At 38.7% G+C, this 26,314-nt stretch overlaps 1 protein-coding gene across 5 annotated transcripts; it reads left to right on the top strand.

Annotated features, from left to right (window-relative positions):
- The first annotated feature begins 125 nt into the window (after positions 1-125).
- Positions 126-26,194, top strand: LOC114272510 (DNA/RNA polymerases superfamily protein). 5 transcript variants are annotated; one of them, XM_028214229.2, is made up of 14 exons: positions 126-292; positions 5,649-5,821; positions 6,940-7,113; positions 7,295-7,418; positions 7,510-7,610; positions 7,757-7,843; positions 9,959-10,054; positions 10,206-10,326; positions 12,110-12,238; positions 13,949-14,040; positions 14,244-14,355; positions 24,365-24,699; positions 24,844-25,145; positions 25,961-26,194. In XM_028214229.2, exons 1-14 carry the CDS (start codon positions 214-216, stop codon positions 26,094-26,096), a joined length of 2,061 nt encoding a protein of 686 aa, XP_028070030.2. In that variant the 5' UTR covers positions 126-213; the 3' UTR covers positions 26,097-26,194. The 5 variants fall into 5 exon arrangements, with proteins under 5 accessions (XP_028070030.2, XP_028070031.2, XP_082753816.1 ...); XM_082897690.1 differs by having other exon boundaries at positions 136-292; positions 25,944-26,194; XM_028214230.2 differs by lacking the exon at positions 6,940-7,113 and having other exon boundaries at positions 133-292.
- Positions 26,195-26,314: the final 120 nt, after the last annotated feature.

The following is a 26,314-nucleotide window of genomic DNA, read 5'->3' as shown; positions in this document are numbered from 1 at the left end:
TACTAAATGTCTCATATGGGTGTGAGACCCACACAATATGGGTCCCATGTGGGTTCCACACACCCATGTGCGACATTTGATAAAATTTTTGGTAAAATTTTTGTAACCTGTACATTTTTGTATATACATATGTATAAACTTTCCTCAATCCCCCATTTTCGCGCTTTTTGGGTTTCTTCGTCTTCCTCAACACGCAAAACAGGACCATAGAGAATGGCGGAGAGCGACAGCTATGAAGTCACTTCTCGGCCATGGCAGTCTTATCACACTGTTTACACCAACGCCAAAGCAGGTACATACAAAAATTGTACGGATTTGTTAAATTTTAGGTATATTTATTGGTAATCTACAAGATAAACCTGCACAATAGTTGTTTTTTTTTTTTTTTTTTTGAATTTTACGAATCATGTAACGTTCATTGGTCTGATTCGTATACAGTTTTCATTTTTGATGTCGATTTCACTATTTTAGAAGAATCTAATGATTTTGAGAACTGTTGTTTTGTATTGTAATCTTGAACTGGAAAACTTGGTATGGAGGAATTTGAGTGACATTTTTGGAATTTGAATAAAAAAATCATGAAAATACGATACATGCCATCGTGATTCTGGCTTTTACGCGGCTTTCAATTGTGATATCGACTTCTCTCTCTCTCTCTCAGGGCAAAAAAAGTATATAACTGAGTTTGAGGACTGTTGTTTTGTATTATAACCTTGAACTAAAAGACTTGGACCTTCATTGGTTGAATTTTGAAAAATTAGAAACTAGTTTGATAAAAATAATCCCCCCCCCCCACCAAAAAAAAAAAAAAAAAAAAAAATCTGCCCCAAAAAATAAGGAAATCATATGAAAAATAATGAGTTTTTTATTTTTTCATTCTTTTCACCAAACTAGTTTTTGAAAATTTTTCTAAGAACAAATTTGAAAACTCAACCGAACAGCCTTGGCTTGAGCGAGATTTTTGGAATTTGAATAAAAGATCATGAAAAGACAATACATGCCATATTTTTTCTTGATAAATAAGCAAACTTTATTAGAAAAGTATCAATATGATGCAAAGAATACAAAATTCAGACCCCCAAGAGGAAAAATGCTAAAATATCAAATCCTCCACAAAATCTTAAAAGCCAAAACATCTGGATTAATCAACCCCATAACCCAATTATAAAACACCATAAGCAACTGCCTCTCCATCCAAGAAATCAAATGAGACACCCCTTGGAATATATGCCTGTTACACTTCAACCAAACAAGCCCCATTAAACAATGAGAGGCAAACATCCATGCCTTCCGATGCCTCCTCCCGGCCCTACCCCCAGCCCAGCTTTGTAAAATAGCCAACACAGAGCCAGGTTGCATCAAAACCAAACCAAACCAAAAGTCGCAACAATAAACATCCAAAGCCGAGGAGTAACTGGACAATTAACAAACAAATGATCCACTGACTTCGTGTCACCATGACACAAGCAACACCAATTCACCAAGATATGTCCACGCCGCGTTAAGTTATCAATTGTCAAAATACGACTTGGAAGTAGTTGTCCACACAAAGAAAGTTACCTTGGAAGGCACTACTAACACCCAGACACACTTCCAAGGGAACAAAAACGCTTCATCCTGAGTAAGTGCACCATAGAACAAGGACACAGAAAAGAGCCCCTTAGAGCCCGGACAAGCCCAAACCATAGAATCCTCCCCTGCACTCCCAACTTGCAACCCGCATAAAAAGCCCAACAACTTCATCAACTGATCAACCTCCCAATCCTAAACATCTCGACGTAGCCGCACATTCCAAACCATTGTCTGGCCCTGTCCACTCCGAATTCCCCCCACCATAATTTTGCAATCTTCTGCAATCCCCAAAATTAAAGGGAGCAACCGCTCTAAAGGAGTATCACCACACCACCTGTCACACCAGAAACGGACTCAGTCGCCCACCCCAACCTACAGCCGAATCCTCTGCCAAAACCCCTCTCTCCCCAACCAAATTCATTTCCAAACTCCACAACCATGGGACTGCCCCACCCTAACCGAGCACCACCCCCCTCTCCCCACCCCAAACTTCGCCACAATCACCTTCCTCCATAAATGTTCCCTCTCCTCCACAAAACGCCACAACTACTTACCCAACAAAGCCAAATTAAACATAACCAACCGACAATACATGCCATATCATCTCGGAATAAACAAATTCATGGGTTGGCAAGGAGTTGCTTTAGTTGAGGTTCGAGATGGGTACTAGTTTGTTAGAATATTCAATTGACCAATGTGTTTTCTTTGATGTTTTTGCGTTTTTGCTTCAGTCTAGGTTGGAATCTGTAAGAATTTATGTATTATTGATTGATGTCTTGATTGATAGGATTGATGTCTTGATTGATAGATTACAAGATGCATTAATTACAATTCCTATACAATCTATATATAGAAGAAAATGTGGTAGTAGGTGTAGTGGAGGTGATAGTGGGTTAGGTGAAGTGGAGTGTGTAGTGGAGTAGAGGTAGGTGAAGTGGAGTGTGTAGTGGAGTAGGTGAAGGTAATGTGGTAGTAGGTGTAGTGGAGGTGATAGTGGGTTAGGTGAAGTGGAGTGTGTAGTGGAGTAGAGGTAGGTGAAGTGGAGTGTGTAGTGGAGTAGGTGAAGGTAAAGATGGGAAATTCTAACAGCCCCCCGCAAACTCAAGGAGGAGAGAAACTAACCAACTTGAGTTTGGAGAGAGTAACAAAACAAGAAAATACATAAAAATAAAAAAGGATAGGAGACACTGTATGGTCGTGTCAGACCGTTGGTGAAGACACTGTATGGGGTGTCATAACGTTGTAGAGGACACTGTATGGTGGTGTCAGACCGATGTAGAAGACAGTTTATGGGGTCATGTCGGACCGTTGTAGAAGACAATGTTGTGACAGTTTACGGAGTCTTGCTGGACCCTTGTAGAAACTAACCGGAATCAATGTCGGGACAGTTTACAGAGTCTTGTCGGACCCATAAAGGAGCTAACCGGAATCAATGTCGGGACAGTTTACAGAGTCTTGTCGGACCCATAAAGGAGCTAACCGGAATCAATGTCGGGACAGTTTACAGAGTCTTGTCGGACACTTGTAAAAACTAACCGGAATCAATGTCGGGACAGTTTACAGAGTCTTGTCGGACTCTTAAAAAGTTGCACCCTCAAAAGGTGTGCCCAATTTTGTCAAAAGGCGTGCCATCAAAAGGCGTGCCCAATTCATCAAAAGGCGTGCCATCAAAAGGCGTGCCATCAAAAGGCGTGTCCACTTTGTCAAAAGATGTGCCATGAAAAGGCGTGCCAGTTTGTCGGGCGGCAAGAGTCGCGCGATACGCGTGGCTGCCTCGGCTATTTAACCAAGACGAAGGCTGAGGCTGAGGCATACCATTCTGAAACCTCTGAAACCAACCCTTCGCTGAAAAAACTCTGCCTCTGCGGAGAGAGAAACTGTGGAACACTTTGTTGCCATTCTGTCACCAACCCTTCCGAACATTACCAGTCTGAAATTGCTATTTCGCTGAAACACTTAGCAACCCAAAAACATGGCCTCTTCTTCCCGTCCAGCTACCCAGAACCTGCTCACGCTCTTTCCAGAACTGAACGAGCCCACAAGAGAAATAACTGGTGCGGTGGCCAGTGAACCTCAACCAAACACCTCTGGTTTTGCTCCATTGAACTTTCCGATGCGGTCGGTGGAGCAAAAAATGGCGGTGCAAACTGATATTGAGGCTAATCAGTATACTCTGAAGTCATGCGTGGAAACCATGACGGCGGTCACAAATTTGTCGAACCGGCTGCAGAGTAGGACAAATGAGGTGCAGCATTTAAATTCCCAGCTGGCTCTGCTCCAACGCATGTATAAGGATGCGCGAGCAGAGATAAGTGTGCTGAAAGCAGAAAATAAGGAGCTGAAGCGGAAGGCCACTGTGATGTTCCGATTTGGAGGTCCGCCGTATGCTGCAGTGGAGGAGTATGGAGGAGTGAACGTGCTCGGCGGCGTAGGAAACACGGAGGCAGCACCGTCAAGGGCCGCCCAGGACGGAGGAAAGAAGAAGAGATCTGCAGCAGAGTAGAGAAGAAAAATCCCACTGTGGGTGTTGGGTGTGTTATGGTGGTTTTTTTTTTTTTTTTTTTTCTCGTGTAAAATTATGATCGGGGTTGATCCTGACATGAATAAAATAAGTGTGTTTGGCAAACTCGAATGGTAGGTGTGGTAAGGCAGAAAAATCAACTGGAATGAATTTTTTTTTTTTTTTTTTTTTTTTTTTTTTGTGAAAATAATAATAATAATAATAATATTAATATGGAAATCATGGAGTGGGCGGTGGTACAAAAATATTGTGTAGAAAAAGAGGGAGATGGTGGAAAAGAGAGGCCACTCATGTTATTAAAATAAATTAAGGAATTAAAAAAAGTGATATTGGTTTTGTTTTTCAAAAAAGATGGATTAAAATAAATATAAAAAAAAGAAAAAGAAAGTGGAGACCATGATGAAAGGTGGGAACAAGTGTGCTGGTGCTGTGTTGTAATGGTCAGAAAGAGAGATAAGAAAATAAAATAAAATAAATTTCAAGGTGCTGTGTTGTAATGGCATTGAAATATCCACCATCATAAAGAGTATCAGTGGTGCTGCATATGTTTATGAGCATTATTTGAGGCCTTTCTTTCTTAACCCACAGCAGACTGTTAACGTCTAGTATGTCCCAAGGAAGAAGGACATCTTCAGTAAGCCAGATGACATTCTAACTGCTGCTGAGAAGTACATAGAAGAACATGGCCCGGAAGCATTTGAGAAGCTTGTTAGCAAGGATAGGGAAACCAAGTTCAGGAGTAGCAATTACACGTATTTTGATGAGGACCACAGCTATTGAGCCTTGTTTGGCTGAGGGAAACACCTTTTTTCCGCTGCTGTTAGGAGTATCTTTCCGGTGGAGAAGCTGCTATGGACTATTTGGGGAGAGTGATGTCGAAAGCCGGAGCCTTGGATCTCGCCACCGGCGTCGGCGGAAAGATCGAGAAAGACGATGTTCTCTCCGCTGTCCAGAAGTATGAGCAGTATCCCGGCTACTATGATGCCGAGAGAGAATGAGATGTTATGAAGATATGATGAGGAGGTAGGTATGTAGTAGACAATTCTAGCGGACTAGGTTGAGGTCCGGCGGGCGGCCAAGGCGAGGTTGCCGCCCGCCGGTGAAGCGAAAAAATATTAAATTCTTAACCTTGCTCTGATACCATGTAAGAATTTATGTATTATTGATTGATGTCTTGATTGATAGATTACAAGATGCATTAATTACAATTCCTATACAATCTATATATAGAAGAAAATGTGGTAGTAGGTGTAGTGGAGGTGATAGTGGGTTAGGTGAAGTGGAGTGTGTAGTGGAGTAGAGGTAGGTGAAGTGGAGTGTGTAGTGGAGTAGGTGAAGGTAATGTGGTAGTAGGTGTAGTGGAGGTGATAGTGGGTTAGGTGAAGTGGAGTGTGTAGTGGAGTAGAGGTAGGTGAAGTGGAGTGTGTAGTGGAGTAGGTGAAGGTAAAGATGGGAAATTCTAACAGAATCTTTCTTGCACTTGCCTTTGGAAGTTATTTTTGTTTTTGATGTGTCTGAGGACATACTACGAAAAGATTCCCTTGTGATGTTGCAGGAATGGAGGGGGTAGACAAGGAAAAAGTGCAAAGGATTGTCTATGAAATGAGCAAAGGGTCAAAGTATTTTGAGAACGAAGAGCGCAAGGAGGCATTCATAAAACAGAAAATTGAAAACATGCGGGCTCAGTGTGCAAAGCTCACAGCTGCTGAAATATCTCATTATCAGAAGGTATTAAGAAAATGGATACGTAGTTCTTGATTTTGCCATGATAGCAATGTACTTTATCATGTGGAAACCTGAATTTCGTTTGTGAATCAATTTCACAATCACATACATACCATGCCCTGGTAAAACATAGTAGATAGATTCAGGGATACTAGCCTCTATGAATGAGAGGAAGCGAGATAAAGAGATATTTCATTTGGTACATAAGTGATCTCCAGAGAGAAGATCATAAATTGATAACATTTTATATTTTTATATTTTTTTAATGTTTACTCACTTTTTGTTTTTTGTTGTTCCCCCATAACCGTGTGCAGAGTTGCAAACTGGAATAATAACTAACTCTTCACTTGCAAACATAACACTTGCTCTTAAGTGCTTCTTTCGTCCTCAAGAAAAAAATTATTCTATGTATGTATTGAAACCAAACTTGTGTAAAGTTTCCTGTAATGCTGTACAATTAGTTATTTACATTATTACATGCTGTGTGCTAATCCACTTAGAAAAAAGGGAACCACATATTAGATCTACAAAATAGAGGGACACTTATGGTGAGCGTATGTTGTGCATCTATTCAGCTTATTACTGGACCTGGAAGTTTGTCTCTTAATGATGGGTCAAAGAGTTGGAAACAATGGATTAAGACAATTCTATTGTGTAACTACTTTAGGAGCATCTCAAAAGAAAAGTGTCATACTTTTACCCTGTGTAGAATGTACATCCTTCATCATAGAAATGGTATACTTGAGTTATCCCAATTCCTTGACTATGCCTGTTCAATGTCATGTAATGTGGATAATTTGGACTTTATAGATTCTCCATCCCTTAACAAATTAACCAATTGAAATGTTTAAAAAGCACATCACGAGGTAGATTGATTCTATTATTCTTGGAAGCCATCCATAATTTTTATGGTCGATGAGGATAGATCTTGTCAAAGGAAATAATGCTATGAATTGTTGTGAATCGAGGATGAGAAGGAGAAATACACTAAAAATATTGATGTAGACGTCATCAATGCCTAATTTGGTATTTCTAAATCATATTGCATAAGTTCTATGAGTATATATGTTGGTTTTGATAAGGCACTTACCATTCGTTTTTATGGTTTATGAAATTTATAGGTTGCCGATAAAAGAATTTTAGAGCTAGAAGCTACTCGTGATCTGACTAGGATTTGGCTACACGTAGATATGGATGCTTTTTATGCAGCTGTTGAAACATTAAGCAACCCTTCATTAAAGGGCAAACCAATGGCTGTTGGCGGCATGTCTATGATATCCACTGCTAATTATGAGGTTTGAATTACTAGCAGTGTGTCCTGTGGGGATCATGGATAGTTTTTTTGCCAATTGCTAGTGTTCTTTTATGTTGTTGTGGATACTCTTTGACATGAGATTTTTTTGCACAGTCCCATTTATGAAAATATCTTGATCTGTAACTCATACCTCAATCAAAGATGATTTGTACACTCTGTAGGCGCGGAAGTTCGGGGTTCGTGCTGCAATGCCTGGTTTCATTGCACGTAAATTATGTCCACAGTTGATTTTTGTCCCCACCGACTTCAAGAAGTATACTTATTACAGTGATTTAACTAGAAAAGGTTAGTTATTGTCTTTTGAGGCAATTTTTTGGGATGCAGAAGTGGGTAACTCGTGCTAATGAGCTTCATTTGGATGTCACCTTTCAAATAGTTTTCCAGAAGTATGATCCCAACTTCATGGCTGCTAGTTTGGATGAGGGTTACCTTGATATTACTAATGTCTGCAAAGAAAGGGGCATTACTAGTGGAGAAGTAAGTTGGAACATAAAGTAAACTACATCCATACGAATCAATTTCTTTCTTGGGTTAGCAGTTATATAGCATTTCTACAGTCTTTGTTTGTCATTGATATGGTTTCCCCCTTCACTTCCTCTTCTTGTTGTTATTCCTTTGTGAAGATTGCCGAAGAACTTAGAAAAGGTGTTTATGAAGAGACTGGTCTCACATGTAGTGCTGGAGTGGCACCAAACCGCTTACTTGCTAAGGTTCTGTTACTTTCTATATGCTATTTGCTGAATATAATTTGATATTAGCAGATTATTTTTGTACCATTTACTCAATGGATAACACATACATTTTTCAAGAACATCAGCATCCATTTTGCTCATTGAAAATTGTTGGAAGTTCGTAACTAACGTGATGGATGTGACACATTTAAATTATTATGATGCATTTTGATTCTGCCACTGTTACTTCTATAGGCTTTTTTCCTGGATAAATTTTTTATCTTAGTAGGGAAATTCTGCACCATTTACTCATTAACACATACACACTCATCATTCATGAACACTAAAAGCATTTTGGCCCTTGGAAAATTTTTATATAGTGAGCATAGTTGTCAAATCGGGATTCGTATCGTGAATCGAAATGGCCTCGTACCGAATCGCGAATCGAATCGAATTGTGAATCGTAAAGATTTGGTCACTTTTTCTAAATTACTTAAAAACATATATCTACACATTTAAATGTTAAATATATCTTATGAATATAAAATATTTAGACTTAAATCAATAAAAATGTTATTTTGAATGATAATCACATAATTTAATAGGTAAGAAGTTGACAAAGGTTCCTATGTAAAATCACCATCTTACCCTCTTTTTTTTTTAGATATTTTTTATCAACTATTCTTAATAAAGATAATAACAAAATAGACAAACTATTAATTTCTAAAGTAACAATAGTTAACAACGATATTGATATTTGGACAATAAGCATATATACTTTTTTAAGTAAGAGTGAGAAAATAATAAGAAAGAATTATTTAGGATATTTTATTTTAAAGCCTAAAACATTTTAAAAGGTATAACTGATTTCGCACATGTAATATTCAATTTAATAAAATAGTAATAAATAATTCATAGTGTAACTTTAATCTTAAACATCTTTAGAAGATATATTACAATTTTTTGGAGGGAAAAAAAATGAGAAGAAAGGTTAAAAATATGTTAGGTCTGACTAAATCTGATTGGATCCTATAAAAAATTTCATGATCACAAAAATAACAACAAATCATATATATAGGTTGGTTATTTTGGTATTAAATGCTATTAGAAGTTGTATTATGTCATTTTCACTAAAAAGATGAAAAAAATGAGTCGAAAATATGTCGAACACAATAATTCAAAAATTACATGAATCGTAAAAAGTGAATCGAATCGTGAATCGATTGTGAATCGTGCGATTCACTAGAGATTCACTTCCAAAATAGATTCACTCATAGATTCGTATCGATTTTGCAAAAATTGCGTATCGAATCGTGAATCGAATCGCGAATCGTAAGATTCTGATAGCAGAGATAGTGAGAGATCTGTCAATCAAATCTGAATTTTACTTATATCCGGGGGCTAATTTCATTTTTCAGAAATGGAGACTATTGATAGGGTGTAGACAACCTAATCTGAAGAAGTCAGAATTTGGTGAACTGGTGCTGCATGTGCAGGAGGGAGAGTAAATCAGTGAACCATCTTTTAATTCATTGTCAAGTTGCTCAAGAGCTTTGGTTCTCGGCTCTCTCTTGGTTTGGTGTCAGGTGGGGGTGATCCCTCTAGGTGTAGAGGATCTTTTGCGTTGTTGGCATGGAGCTAGGGTGGGGAAAAGAAAAAAGGTGGTGTGACGTTTGATTCCTCTTTGCATTATGTGGATCATTTGGGGATCATGAAATCATAGGTTGTTTGATCGTAGAGAGGCTCATTTGTATAGGCTCAAAAGTATACAGTATACTTGTAAGTATAGTTGGGAGTTGCTAACCTTGACAAATTTTTGGACTTCAAGAGCTTTTTGACATTGATGGATGTGTATAGAGATCTTTTTGTTTTATGTTTTTTGGTCCTTCTATGTACTTGAGTGGCATTGTAGTTCCTTTTTGAATAAAAATTCATTAGTTATTAAATAAAAGACAATGAACACGAGCCATTTACTTCATTATTAGTGCTATGCTATCTAATATGAAGCATCTACATTGCTATCTCTTTCCAATATTAGCTGCAGTTATGAATGAGTACGATTGATTGGAAATGATCTAGATAATCTTTTTGACAAAGAACTGATTTCTAACGGAATTTGAAATCTCTCTTCCTTATTTTTTCCCCTTTTATCAGGTTTGCTCAGATATTAATAAACCAAATGGCCAGTTTATTTTACCAAATGACAGGATGGCTGTCATGACATTTATATCCTCGCTTCCCATACGGAAGGTATTTCTCTTTCTTGTGATTTATCTTAGCCAACTGGCAGCATTAGTTTTGGAAGAGCTGTTGCTACTGAATTGATATTTTTGATATTATTGGAAAGCTGCCAACATAATATATGTTCTTGAGTGAGAAACACTTTGAAGATCTATTACAGATTGGGGGCATTGGTAAGGTCACTGAACATCTTTTAAGGGATGTTTTTGGAATTACAACATGTGAGGAGATGCTGCAAAAGAGTGGTTTCCTTGGTGCACTATTTTCTCCTTCATCAGCAGGTTTGTACATTGATTGGTCCTTCTACTGCTTCTTTTTTTATTTATTTAAATTTTCAGTAGAGAGGTCACCCAAGGATGGTCATATGATTGTGGAAAGATTAGAACTTAAATGATCTAATATTTACAGGTCTTTGTATTCTTTATGATCAGAAGTCCCTGTTTTGTCCTAAATCTGCTACATGTTATCCATATCCTCTTTTTTTCAGCATTCAATTTTACTTTCTTACAAGTCATGTGTGAAAGCCCAAGCTTTTACCATTGCACCATTGCCTGCGGGTGCACATAACATAATATCTGTTTCATGATCTTGTAATGTATTATAGATTTCAAGGATCTTATTGTGAATATATCAAAGAAAAAATTATGTTTGGAGAACTCTTTGAGTTTTGTTCTGTACTCAGCAATAGATCACACCAAATTAAAAAAGGAGCAAAAATAATGAAGTTTGGTTTGCATGAACAAGGGAGAAGCACTCATTTCATTATTAACTCTACATGACCTTGAAAATATACTTGCATTAAGTTCATGTCAAGGGCAAAATGGCAAGTGAAAACCTAAATATAATTTCCATGTGTAAAGAAAAGGATGTAAAAGGAGGGTATTGTGTTATTTGTTGTTAAATAAGGGTCTATTTATTCCGCTCTTTCTTCTTCCGTCTTTGAAGGTTTTCATGCGTGGAACTTTTTTGAAATCTTATTTGTGCTTTATGTAAGGCTTCTATTGTATACCCCACGCATGTGGTGCTCAGTGTACTCATTTAGAAAACTCTCCTGAATTCCTTGTGCTATTTAATCTTTTAAGTACATACCTGAGGCAGGCATAAAAAGAAGAAATTTCCAACTGCATCTAACAATTAAGCACTCCAATAAGAATGGCAGACGACCAGCTCGAAAACAAGAGAGACTGACCACATTCATAAGCTCGTCATTTTGTGGTTATGGCTTTTAAGAGAGATGAGAAGTTCAATCTTATGCTGCACGGTCACAAGAAGTTCAGATTAGCCACAGTGGCCTGATCTTCTGCCATAATTTGTTAATTTTGCTTCTTTTTTTTTTGTTGTATTACCATCGGAGAAGATAGTAGGAATTCCCAATTGTGGTTTGGACTAGAACCAAAAGTATTCAGATACATAGTAAGAATATTTATTTTCTCTGGATATGTATGGGCATCTCCTATTTTATTAGCGAATTTTTTTTCAACTCTATTATTTTTCTAAGATTTTGATGGGTAAATTTTTTATGAGCTTTAGTAATAGTGGAATAAATTTTTTGCAGCTTATACGGATGGTTACACATTCTTTCTCTCTCTCTCTCTCTCTCTCACTCACACACACACACACACACACTTGTTCACTACTTGACGTGGAACTTCTGCAACTGTTGACTGAAATTGCACAAAGTTGTTCCTGTAGCTGGACTTTCCTATCTAACATATTTTCGAATTTCATATAGAAGAATATATTTGAGAACTTGTTGAAGTTTTTTTAATGCAATGCTGTAACTTTTACATAAATTAGCTACATTTCAGCTTCCTAATACTGCAGTTGTGATTTACTTTTATCTTTGTCTGGAAGGAATATGCCTTGTTATATACTATATAGGTCAAATAACATAGCTTTTTTGCCGGCATATGCATAAATTCATTTCTTCTTTAAATCACGAACAAATATTTTTTTTTGGAAACTTGACAAGATTGAGGGTTTTGCTGCATCACCTGACCAGTTCTCATTTAGAATTTTTTTCATTATTATTATCATTATAACCATCTGTACATTTTATTGTAGATTTTTTCCTCTGTGTGGGTCTGGGACTTGGAAGCACCAATACACCTCAAGTTAGGTTGCGGAAAAGCATGAGTAATGAGAGAACATTTTCGGCCACAGGCGATGAGGCTTTTCTTTATCATAAATTGGGTAATTGTTTCAGATGCTTGATTTTCTTTACAAGGGAGATTCTTTTAGGTGATGCTAATATACTGTGATGTGGAGTTGTTGCTTGTATATTAATCTTATTAAATAATTTTGTTATATTTTTATACTTTATCGGGGAACTTATTTATGATAGGTTGACCTTAATTCCTTTTCTTTCAGTACTTGTGGGATTTCAGCCTTCTACTCTAGTAAATGGGCCAGACCAAAAATAAAACACAAACAAAAACTCTAGTAAATGGCAACTTTTGGAATAACAAAAATTTCATCGTAAAATAATCAAGTGAGGCGAACAAAATTTCAGGAAACTGTGGCCAAATATGCTTACCCACTGTAAGAATAATTATCAAATGGTTTATTCTTCCATCTCATTTTGACCAGCTCTTACTTACCTGTGACCTTTTTACTTACTTTCATTTAATGGAAACACCTTAACTTCATTTTAATCATATATTATGTCGAGCATGCCTTTCTTTGTTATTCAAGATGATAAATCTGTGCATGAGGGCTACACTTTGAAAATTATTTAAGTTATTTGGTGTAAGAAAATTGTAGGTATATTTTTTTTTTTCAACTTCATATTTGTCCTCCATGTAGGGCCATACCACACTCTCACTGAATTCATATCCCAACATATGTTTTCTCACTACATTAACTCTCTTTGGTCTTCCCTATGATGCATAGGATACCCTTTTGGAAGTTACAATGTCAGCTTCTGTTCGGACTAAAGTATCCACATCTAAAGCGCAGACATATCACACTGCTCTACTGGAATGTGTTGTTTTCATCATTGTTTGACTTTCTATGGTTCTCCAATGCACAGAAACAAACTTTAAACTGAATGTAGTAAAGCCCAATATATTAATTCACAACAAACACAATTATAGTCGGGCCCATTTATCTAGCTTCTCAGGGTTTGCCATGTCTAGTACCACATTTGAAATGCAACCTCATATATATGTCCATAAAGCATGAGGTCCTCTTATTCTTCATCCTTGCAGTGCCTTTTAACTTTAATTGAGTCAGTCTTTCTTACTGGTTATTTAACTAAGTGATGAAATTTTAGCCAGTTGGTATCTTTTTTTCGGGTGGTAATAGTTTTTTCTTTAACCTGATCTTTGCATTTATCTTAGTTTAACACCTGATTTCTTTGTTGGAACTTCAGACATGTGTTTCAAGTTGCAGGCTGGCTTTTAAAGTTTGATACTGATTTTCTATTCTGAGCTGAGACTCTGTTTTTAGGGAAACTTGACTCTATATTTGTTGTTTTCTTCACTTAGTGGAGCTTTCAGATGCGTAGTTGCTTACTATTTTCTCTTTAGAAGCTTTCTGTGTGAGGGGTTCCTTTCGTATCATTTTGCTCTAACCTCACACACAAGAATGATTTTGGAAATTCTTCAGTGCACTCAAGTTTTGTTTTATTGTGGATGCCCATTATTTAATCCTATTGTCACTGTGAATTGATGCATGCAAACAGATTTTATATATTATGAGAACACTCCCCATTTCAGAGGGCTAACCTTTACTTTCTTCTTCTTCTCTCTCTCTCTCTCTCTCTCTCTCTCTCTCTCTCTCTTCATGTAATAATAGGCCACCTTGGTTTTCTGTGTCTGTTATTGCGGCCAACATTTTTCATTCATGAGTTTAAAAATATGCCATCCACAAGTCTAAGCCATTTCAACTTTTTGTTTGCAGCGGATCTTGCAGAGATGCTCTCTGCTGACATGAAAAAAGAAGCTCTTTGTGGGCGAACATTGACGCTAAAAATGAAAACTGCATCTTTTGAGGTACTTTGTGATCAAACTATGTTCTGTTGTATTTATTTATTTTTTGTGGCAAGTTTCTGTGTGTAATATGAATCCCTGACAAATGTATGAATAGGTTGTCAATTGTTATGTCTCTTTTGTCTGGAGCTTCCTTCCTGTTTTAGTAGTTATGATTTGTTGGATCTTTGTGCTTGCATGTGTACTGACTATTTTGCAATCTCCAGATTCGAACTCGAGCTGTGACTTTGCAAAAATATATTTGTTCAAGTGAGGATATCTTGAAGCATGCTTCAAAGCTGCTGAAGGCTGAACTTCCCATATCCTTGAGACTAATTGGTAGGGCCATGATACTTCATATTTATGTATTACGAGGATGGTTCATTATTATTTTGATTGGTTTTCCTATTCACATCGTCACATGCATTATGTAAAAAAAAATTTTTTAGTTACCAAAGGGAGGGAAGGAAGAGAGAGCGACTTCCCTTCTGCGAGCTCTGATAAATTTCCCACACCACACCCATGTGAGGGAGTGTGTAAAAAAGAGTGTAGAAAATTAGGTACCCATAGCACTGTTGATCGAATTAATTTTGCTGGTTTGATGTCCTTAATTGGTTTCAGCATTCATGTTGGTCTCTATTGGAATTTTTTCTTGAATTCTGATTTATGGGTATTCCTTTTTAGATTTTTCTTGTAGGAGAAGCATTTGGTTTTTTTGCTGCTCCACTCTAATGTAATAAGGTATTTCGTCACAGGCATCTGTTTTATGGGCTTTTAGGAAAATTCCTTTGATTCAGTTGTCTTTCTGAAACCAGCCAGTCCTTGTGTTTTTCTTTTTTAATATTTTCTGCAACAAATTTTGCGTGCTGTAAGATCAACATAATAGTTGTTTCTGGTGCGCCAACCTTTTTTCATTTTTTAACCTTCAACCTCTTTGATTTTCAATCAGTCAAAGTGAGTAAGAATATTTAGTTATTAACTTATTTGACTATGCCCAATTAGGATATTGTCACGACCCAAACCCGGCCCTATGGGTTTAGCACCGTAATCGGCCAGTAATCCGAGATTACCGAAGGCCTGCTTAACAGTAATACAGTAAAACAGAGTACAGGGCCTGGCGGAAGCCAATACAGTAATTAAACAATGTCCAATGAGCTGTGACAGTCTGTATGCCAAAAAGATTTTTCATGCATTCAAACATATACAAACAGTACAGTCTATACAGAATTTACAGTCACACAGTACAGGGACCTAATCCCTTGATAACAGTACGGTAAACATTCAGTCTATACAGAACAGTTAGACAGTATGAAGACAGGCAGGGGAAAACAAACAAAACACCCCCAAGCCATAGCATGGCAACTCGGAACCTCGCAGTGAGGCACAAAGGCTGGCTTGACAAAACTGGAGTTACCCTGACGCTCCTAGCTCCGATCTGGTGCCTGTGCACCTACATATATATATGAGCAGTGAGCTAAAGCCCAGTGAATAACATAAAGCGTAAAGGGGTTTAGAATGAATGTCCTTACAGTAATGAAAACAATTCAATTCAATCAGTATTTCAGTTGTTCAGTACAGTAAACAGTCATATGTGGTACATCCATTAGCATAACAGTAACAGTAGGTCTTAAAAGACCGAACAGTAATGATGGCCATCAGTCAGTAAACAGTAGTGGCTCCACGAGGGAACCGACAGAGAATTCTGTCGCAGTAACAGTAACAGTAAACAGTAAGTACTAAGGATGCCACAGTGCAGTTCAGAAATAAAGGACATACATTCATTCAGTAAATAATACCAGTTCAGTAAACAGTTCAGTTCAGTATTCAAAAGATAATCAGTTGAACATATCTTTACACAATTGTTACTCACAGAGTTCTGGGCTACAGTATGCTAGAGCGTGTCTCCCCAGTTGCCAACCCTACACAGTTCACAGGTTGAACACACACTAAGCTACACAGTTGGGAAATATCATAACTTAATCCCTAATTTGCCTTGGTGTGTTCTACAACGATATCCTCATCTAAATGTCTTAAACTAGGCCTAAGAATGCCTAGGATGGGATGAGGATGCAAAAATACACTTAGAAAACATTTCGCAAAGTTTGCTGAAACTAGGAGCCTCGCTCGAGCGAGACTTTCTCCGCTCGAGCGTAAGTCCAAAATCAAAGGCTTCGCTCGAGCGAGGAATCCTTCGCTCGAGCGGTCTGCAAAACAGTAAAAATACTGGATGCTGAGATTTTGCGCGCGATGGTCGCTCGATGGTCGCTCGAGCGGAGCCCTGGACAAAGGTGCTCGCTCGAGCGGGGAATCCTTCGCTCGAGTGAGGAAGCCAAATCTGGAATTTCCAGATCTGCCTCCCAAGCTCAAACCAAGCATTCTACCACTCCAAACTCGACCTCTTGGGCCCAAATTCTGGAAAACATAACTAAATTCAATGTATAATGTTAGAATTTCTCCACACCTACCACCTCCACTATCTTTCTCTACACCTACCACCTCCACTATCACACACTCCACTACCATCCACCTCCACTATCACACACTCCACTACCATTTTCTCCTCTATATATAGGAATTGTAATATACAGAAATTCATCAATCAATCAATACATCAATCAATAATACATCAGTTTTTTTACATGGTATCAGAGCCATAAGATTTAGGCCTATATTCCTTTCTTTCCGGCGGGCAGCCGACCGGCAACCATGACTTCACTGCCCGCTGGAATTTTTCAATACCTCCACAGAGTATGGCTCAATCCCAAGCTTACTTCCATCAAACACAGAAGTCCCAATTGCCACGGATAGCCCACCACAATCACCCCACCTTCTTCAACCCTTACTATCCGACCCGGCCTCCTCTCCTTCACTTCTCTCGCCGACAACGTCATCTCCCCCTTCTCGAACCCTCAGCTTCAGTTGAATACCTTACCTCATGGGTCGCATTTTGGTGGAAATCTCCCCCAGTATAATACTGCCGGTCTCTCTGTCAATGGCCGACCACAGAACCAATGGGTCAACCAGACTCGTGTTTTTCCCGGAGATCGTTTCAGCCTCTTTGTGCTTTCATACACTCCTCTTCCTTTCGCGATCGCACCAAGGATTTTCTCAGCGTAGTCGGCTCTCTCCTCTTCGGCGTCGGTTGCGGCGCTCTCACCGCCGCCACTCTTTACTTGATTTGGTCTCTCTTTGCCCCTAACCGATTCGATTTCCGTGATTCCGATGGTGAACCCGACGTGAATTTGGATTTACGGGAATTTGTTCTTGTAAGTGTGGGCTATTACACAAGTGCTACTTTATCTTCGTCTGTTAACCTCTCTTGGCCACTGCTCCGTGCGTATCCCTTGTCTTCTCTCTATACTTGATCCCACACACACCACAGCACAGAGCTCTCTCTCTCCTCACGGACAAAACCCATTCTTCTTTTTTATTTAATGGCTTGCACCTCCCAACCAATGTGCACCTTTCTTTTTCCCAGAACCCACCGTCTCTCTCCCTTTCCACCCTCTCTTTTCCTTTTCTTTTCTTTTTTTATTCTTCACACAACAACCTGTTCCCCATTGCTTTTATATAAACAATAAAAAAAACAAAAAAAAAAAAAAAAACTAAAAAAAAATAATAATAATCATATATATCTATATATCTATATATTCTGATTCTTTTCACATATATTCTTTCTATTTCTTTCCTTTTTCTTTCTCTTTCATTTTATTTTTCATCTTTTTTTTTTTTTTCATTATTATTTCTTTGCACGACAAAAAAAAAAAAAAAAAAAAAAACAAACGAGAGGACGAAGACGAACTGCAAATCATCTTATTTTATTCATGTCGGGGCTCACCCCGATCATCATTTTACACCCAAAAAAAAAAAAAAAAAAAAAAAAAAAACCCAACACCCCAAGATTTGTTTTCTTTTCTACAGCCGGCCACCCACCGACCTCACTTCTTCGCATATTCCGCCGGCCTTTTCTTCTTGCCTCCTTCCTGGGCGGCCCTTGCCGGTGTTGCCTCAGTACTTCCTTGTCCACTGGGCATGATCACTACTCCCTGCTCCTCCACTGCAGCATATGGTGGACCTCCAAATCGAAACATCACGGTGGCCTTCCGCTTCAGCTCCTTGTTTTCTGCCCTTAGCACGCTTATCTCTGCTCGCGCATCCTTATACATGCGTTGGAGCAGAGCCAGCTGGGCGTTTAAATGCTGCACCTCATTTGTCCTACTCTGCAGCCGGTTCGACAAATTTGTGACCGCCGTCATGGTTTCCACGCATGACTTCAGAGTATACTGATTAGCCTCAATATCAGTTTGCACCGCCATTTTTTGCTCCACCGACCGCATCGGAAAGTTCAATGGAGCAAAACTAGAGGTGTTTGGTTGAGGTTCACTGGCCACCGCACCAGTTATTTCTCCTGTGGGCTCGTTCAGTTCTGGAAAGAGCGTGAGCAGGTTCTGGGTAGCTGGACGGGAAGAAGAGGCCATATTTTGGGTTGCTAAGTGTTTCAGAGCAGGGTTTACAGAGTGTTTCAGACTGCCAAAATTCAGAGGTTTCAAACTGGTTTGCACAGCCTCTGCCTCACCCTTGGTTAAATAGCCAGGGCCGATCCGCGCATCGCGCGCCACTTGCCGACAGCCGACAAACGGGCACGCACGCCAAGGCGCCCACGTGCCTCGCCATCATGTCCGGCACACCTTTTGATGAATTGGGCACGCCTTTTGATGGCACGTCTTTTGAAAAATTGGGCACACCTTTTGAGGGTGCAACTTTTACAACGGTCCGACATGACCCCATAAACTGTCCCGACATTTGATTCCGGTTAGCATCTCCAACGGTCCGACATGACCCCATAAACTGTCCCGACATTTGATTCCGGTTAGCATCTCCAACGGTCCGATATGACCCCATAAACTGTCCCGACATTTGATTTCGGTTAGCATCTCCAACGGTCCGACATGACCCCATAAACTGTCCCGACATTGATTCCGGTTAGCATACAGTGTCCTCTACAACGTTATGACACCACCATACAGTGTCCTCTACAACGTTATGACACCACCATACAGTGTCCTCTACCACGTTATGACACCACCATCCAGTGTCCTCTACCACGTTATGGCACCACCTTTCAGTGTCTTCACCAACGGTCTGACACGACCATACAGTGTCTCCTATCTTTTTTTATTTTTATGTATTTTCTTGTTTTGTTACTCTCTCCAAACACAAGTTGGTTAGTTTCTATCCTCCTTGAGTTTGCGGGGGGCTGTTAGAATTTCTCCACACCTACCACCTCCACTATCTTTCTCCACACCTACCACCTCCACTATCACACACTCCACTACCATCCACCTCCACTATCACACACTCCACTACCATTTTCTCCTCTATATATAGGAATTGTAATATACAGAAATTCATCAATCAATCAATACATCAATCAATAATACATCAGTTTTTTTACATATAACAAGTTTCAAAGCTCAATTTATGAATTCAAGCCCCAAAGGTGAGTCAATTAAAACCATATTCAAACCCATTTTCAAGAATATGAAGAACATGCAAACATGCATGAATTCAAATCAATTCAAAGCTTCAATTTGATGCTCTAAGGAGCCAAATCTTTCAAAACATGATGAGTTCATGGTCTCTTGTAAAAATATGAGCATGCATGTAACATTTTTGCCATGAAAACAACTCAAAACTCAACCAAAAACACATGCAAGCATGGAATGAGCTTCAATTCAACATGTATGCACCAAAACATGTCTTAACTCTACAATTAAAGCATGAATTGTGCAAGAATGGATTCTAAGACAACAACAAGAAGATGAATGTCCTACCTTAGTCTTGTGTTCAAGGTCTAGGAGCTCAAAGTAGCAATCAACACTTCAATTCCAAGCAAGATCAAGCAAATCTCTCAAGAACAACTCAACTCTCTCTCACTCTCTAACTTGGGTCGGTTGAGGCAAGAAGAGGAGAAGAAAATGTTTGTTTGATCAATACGTGGAGTGTATACAAGGTTCAAGAGATAGTGGTCCACTAAGTGGCGGAACGGTAATTAAATCAAACTATGCGATTAATCGATATTTAATCTAATTTGTTAAAATCCACCTACTCTCCACCTACTTCACCCACTTAAACCTACTCCACTAAACCTAACCCACTACACCACTACCACCTCACCTACTCCACTAAACCTAACCCACTACACCACTACCACCTCACCTACTCCACTAAACCTAACCCACTACACCACTACCACCTCCACTTCATCTACTCCTTACCTACTACACACTCACCCTCTTCTATATATATAGGAATCATGAATCATCGTAATAGATATCAACTACAACATTATATCAATCAATAATACAATTCTCTATTTCTCTTTATACATTAAATTTTCTACATGGTATCAGAGCAAGGTTAAGCACTTAGTATTTTTCGCTTCACCGGCGGGCGGCAACCTCGCCTTGGCCGCCCGCCGGACCTTAACCTAATTTGCTAGAATTTTCTACACATACCTTGAAATTTCTTCGAGTCTACCACCACTGCCTCTCCTCTCACTGTTGTCCTCCCATACACCACCGTCTCGATCGTCTTCATCTACAATGTTGCAGTGAAGGATCTCAAGCGTGGTTTTGTTGCATCCAACTCAAAGGATGATCCAGCCAAGGAAGCTGCAAATTTCACCTCCCAGGTTATTATTATGAATCACCCGGGTCAGATTGGTAATGGGTATGCTCCAGTTCTTGACTGCCACACCTCCCACATTGCTGTCAAGTTTGCTGAGATTGATCGTCGATCTGGCAAGGAGATTGAGAAGGAGCCCAAGTTCTTCCGTGAACATGCTCTCCTTCCTTTTACTCTTAGAGTGAGGCAGATGATTTGCTGCTGTAACAAGATGGATGCTACCACTCCTAAGTACTCAAAAGCAAGGTATGATAAAATTGTGCAGGAAGTCTCTTCCTATCTGAAGAAGGTTGGTTACAACCCTGACAAAATTCCTTTTGTCCCCATCTCTGGTTTTGAGGGTGACAACATGATTGAGAGGTCCACCAACCTCGATATGATTACACAGCCCAAGAGGCCATCAGACAAGCCTCCTCTTCTCCACATTCTTGATAACACCAACAGCAACAGTTTGACGCATTTATTAGAGAAAAGGTCCAAAGGCAGCTCCTGTCAAAGCTGATGCTTAGCAGGCTGTACCACCTATTGAAGTGCCAGCACTATCCTTGCACATGGGGGGCACCCACTCATTTCTTTATTGTTTTCTTTTACTCACCCATGTGACCCACGATGCAACCTATACTTTTTCTTTTCTTTACACTCTTGTTCCCCACTTTCTTTATTATATATATATATATATATATATATCTCTTTTTATTATATTATATTAAAAAAAAAAAAAAAAAAATCTTCATCTCTCCTCCGTTTGATTTCCAACTCCATTATTTTTATTTTTATTTATTTTCTCCAAACCACTTTCCTTATTTCCTCCATCTTTCATTTTTTGATTTCAAATATATTTTTATTATTTTTTCTTTATTTTTCTTTCACATTCTTTTTAATCTTTTTCCAATTCCCTTCATACCATATAGCTTTGCACACCAAATCATATTTTATTCATCTCAGGGATCAACCCCGATCACAATTTTACACAAAAAAAAAAAAAAAAAAAAAAAAAAAAAAAAAAAAAACCAACAAACAAACAAACCACCACAACACACACCGCACCCACAGTGGGATTTTTCTTCTCTACTCTGCTGCAGGTCTCTTCTTCTTGCTTTTCTCTTGGGTGTCCCTTACCGGCGCTGCCTCCATACTACCCACTCCACCGAGCACGTTCACTCCACCCTGCTCCTCCACTACAGCATATGGTGGACCTCCAAATCGGAACATCACGGTAGCCTTCCGCTTCAGCTCCTTGTTTTCCGCCTTCAGCACACTTATCTCTGTTCGCGCATCCTTATACATGCGCTGGAGCAGAGCCAATTGGCCGTTTAACTGTTGCACCTCATTTGTCCTGCTCTGCAGCCGGTGCGACAAATTTGTGACCGCAGTCATGGTTTCCACGCATGACTTCAGAGTATACTGATTGGCCTCAATATCAGTTTGCACCGCCATTTTTTGCTCCACCGACCGCATCGGAAAGTTTAACGGAGCAAAACCAGAGGTGTTTGGTTGAGGTTCACTGGCCACCACACCAGTTATTTCTCTTATGGACTCATTCAGTTCTGGAAAGAGCGTAAGCAACCCACGGGAAGAGGAGGCCATGTTCTGGTTAGCTGGACGGGAAGAAGAGGCCATGTTATGGGTTGCTGAGTTTTTCAGAGAAGGATTGGTTACAGAGTGTTTCCAGATTTGCAGCTCTTAGAAACAATCTCTCAGAAAACGAATATCTCTCTCAGAAAATGAAGAGTTTTTTCAGAAGTTTTTTCACAAAGTTTTGTTTTTGTCTTCGCTTCTGCCTCAAGCACAGCCTCCGCCTCAGTTTATAAAGACCCTGACGAAGAGGCAGACACGCGCATCATGCGCCGCTCGGCGCTCGAAGACAAAATGGGCGCGTCTTTTGATGGCACGCCTTTTTATGGCACGCCTTTTTGAAAGATTGGGCACACCTTTTGAGAGTGCGACTTTTTAAGGGTCCGACAAGACTCAGTAAACTGTCCCGACATTGATTCCGGTTAGCTCCTTTATGGGTCCGACAAGACTCTGTAAACTGTCCCGATATTAATTCCGGTTAGCTCCTTCATGGGTTCGACAAGACTCTGTAAACTGTCCCGACATTGATTCCGGTTAGCTCCTTTATGGGTCCGACAAGACTCTGTAAACTGTCCCGACATTGATTCCGGTTAGCTCCTTTATGGGTCCGACAAGACTCTGTAAACTGTCTCGACATTGATTCCGGTTAGTTTCTACAAGGGTCCAGCAAGACTCCGTAAACTGTCACAACAACTGTCACAGCATTGTCTGCTACAACGGTCCGACATGACCCCATAAACTGTCTTCTACATCGGTCTGACACCGCCATCCAGTGTCCTCTACACCGTTATGACACCACCATACAGTGTCCTCTACAACGTTATGACACCACCATCCAGTGTCTTCACCAATGGTCTGACACGACCATACAGTGTCTCCTATCCTTTTTTATTTTTATGTATTTTCTTGTTTTGTTATTATCTCCAAACTCAAGTTGGTTAGTTCTTATCCCCCTTGAGTTTGCGGGGGGCTGTTAAAATCCACCTACTCTCCACCTACTTCACCCACTTAAACCTACTCCACTAAACCTAACCCACTACACCACTACCACCTCACCTACTCCACTAAACCTAACCCACTACACCACTACCACCTCCACTTCACCTACTCCTTACCTACTACACACTCACCCTCTTCTATATATATAGGAATCATGAATCATTGTAATAGATATCAACTACAACATTATATCAATCAATAATACAATTCTCTATTTCTCTTTATACATTAAATTTTCTACATAATTTAATCATACCTAATCAATTTTCAGATAATTATACTATAAAATCACATTAATTCTGAGGATCATGGAACATCAATCGGTTTCCAATTCGGCCGCCGATATGGCCTTTAATTAGCAGTTTAAACATATAAGCATGAACAGATAATCATACAGTCAAACAGATAGAATGCAATTTAACTAACATATACTCGATCAATTCGGTTTCCAATTTCAGTCAGTCAGTTCAGTACTTTTAATCAGTTCAATTATCAGTCAGTTATCAGTCATTATCCATTTCGTTTAACAGTAATCGGTGATTATCGGTAATCAATCAGTCATTAATCAGTAAACAGTATGGGGGTTGTTACAGATATATACCACTTTTACTTGATAGATTTGGTGTGCACTCTGTAAGTGTTGTGTTTATTTTAAGGGCCTTGTTTTAGCTTGTATCCAATCATGTGAATGCATTTGTCCAAAGCAGATCAACCAAGGATAAGGGGTCATAAATAGGTTTGCCAAACATAAGGAACTTTCTTGTCTTAGAGATCAGTGAATTATAAATGACATAAACCTAAAATAATTTTCCGATTAAAATAATCAAAGTTGTTGATGGAGAAAATAAATCAATTATGTTGATCAAGTTTTTGTTTTGACTGCTGCTCAAAACCATCAGTGTCAATGAGTTATTTCACAGATTAGAATAACAAATTCTAGGGAACTTAGAATTTTATAGGACCTGGGATTATGTAAAATGTGAAGCATTTGCTGTCTTTCCTAATTTATTTGTTTAGTGTATGGTGCATATCACCTCTAACACAAGTATGTATGAATATGATGAAGCAATTATATGTCTTCTGGCAGGACTGCGAATGTCTCAGTTCAACGAAGACAAAGATGGCACTCCATCTGATCCTACACAAAAAACTCTCTCCAACTTCATTGTATCTGGAGTTGCTACCGGAAGAAACATGGATGACCACATATCCTTCGGCTCAGATCTTAGTGACGACCACTTCATAACCGAACCGAAAACTGATCTTCCTATTGACAATCATGAGATATGTTATAACGATTTTAGAGATCCGTTGGACAGCAATGAAGTATCAGATCCTAATAACAGTAACTGCCTTTTAATCTACAACAATGATGAAATGGAGCAAAACGATGGATCACTGAACAGCAAATCTAAAGCCAAGGTATGTACTTTGTATTAAGCCCAAAGATCAATTCATGGTTCATCATCTTGACTGAGAGATTAGTAGTCAAACGACATGCCTCTTTCATGTAAGTACATTGAATTTCTTATATTTATATTTTAACATGTGTTGCTGTTTTCTCAGGTTAATACACCTGAAATGATAGGACATACCCTAAAGTTTTATGAAGCCGAAGCATCACAATTGGTGAAGATTGACCTGGATACAATGAATAAGAGGACCAACCTTTCAGATGATGCAGTATCTTCATCAAATCAGAACGAGCAATCTTTGTGGGTGGATGACTACAAGTGTTTGCTATGTGGGATTGAAATGCCTTCTAGTTTTGTTGAGGAAAGGCAAGAACATTCCGATTTTCATCTTGCTGAGAGGCTGCAGAAGGAGGAATCCGATAGCAACCCTAGAAGTCTCACACCGAAGAAGAGGTACTGCGTTGTTCCAGCCATATGTATAATAGTTTAAATTTCTCATGAACTGATCTACACAACAAATATTTATATTTCCTCCAAAGACAAAAAAAAATATATATATATATATATATATATATATATATAACATAAGACTAATTTCTATAGCTTAAAGTTGGAGTGATTAATAAGTATAAATCGACATCATTTTTTATCATTAGATATTATGGCATTTTGTTCATACTTGCAAGTACCCCTGGTGAGTGAAAAATATCTGGGTTTAAGTATTTAAATTTTTATTTTTTTATTTTATATAGAAAGTAATTGGACACGTTTGGACTTGTGTCTAACACGGACACACCTTAAAAGTGTCCATGCTTGGTATCGGGCCATGATTTTGGAACAAAATGGATGATTTTAATTTATCTTTTTACAATTGTTGGTGGTGATTAGTTTGATCGGGTCGTGATTTTGGAACAAAATGGATGATTTTGATTTATCTTTTTACAATTGTTGGTGGTGATTACTTTGAATTCTTCATTTTTAATTATCTTCATTTTAATTTTATCATTAGATATTATGGTGGTGATTACAATATATTCCTTAAAATGCTATAAAGACAGATTGAAACAATTTTATATCCATTGGACATCGAAGCTTGCCCTTGGTTAAACTGTTTCCATTTGCCTTGAACGAAGTCAAATTTTGTGAACCAACTTGGTTTTAGAACCACTATTTCTATAGATTCCAAATGCCCTTTGATTGATATGCCTCTATTATTTTGTTTTTCATAGAGATTGGTATGTGTTATGACAGAACTCGAACCTTGTCAGGTTTATTCAGAAAGACCACATTACAAGCCAAAGCAAACGGAAGAAGAAGCACAAGTCATCTCCTGCAGATGGTAAACATATTCCAATTGATATGTTCTTTGTAAAAAGTAATGAAAACTCCAAGCATTGTATATAATTGCTGAAATTTATTATTAACATATATTTTATCTTTTATTAATCTTCGCCCCATGTATAATAATGTAAACGCTACTAATAAAGCTATATTTGTTGATATGTTGAGTTTTCACTAGACATTTTCATTTGTATGTGCATCGTGGTTTGGTTTGAGCTGAGTTTCTTTTGTTGAAAGGATAGTTGTAAAGCCCCAAACTATTCGAAAAGAAGATACGCTCC

The sequence above is a fragment of the Camellia sinensis genome, chromosome 12 (assembly GCF_055761805.1).
Source record: "Camellia sinensis isolate YWXY chromosome 12, ASM5576180v1, whole genome shotgun sequence".
NCBI lineage: Eukaryota > Viridiplantae > Streptophyta > Magnoliopsida > Ericales > Theaceae > Camellia > Camellia sinensis.
Note: the sequence above shows the minus strand (reverse complement) of the source record. Positions and strands in the feature narration are given on the sequence as shown.

Bases quoted from the DNA above. Each gene is read 5' to 3' on its own strand.
- LOC114272510 (XM_028214229.2), top strand. From the start codon at position 214: ATGGCGGAGAGCGACAGCTATGAAGTCACTTCTCGGCCATGGCAGTCT. The intron at 12,239-13,948 runs GTAATTGTTTCA...TTTTGTTTGCAG, and splicing joins TTTTCTTTATCATAAATTGG to CGGATCTTGCAGAGATGCTC. The intron at 14,356-24,364 runs GTAGGGCCATGA...GTCTTCTGGCAG, and splicing joins CATATCCTTGAGACTAATTG to GACTGCGAATGTCTCAGTTC.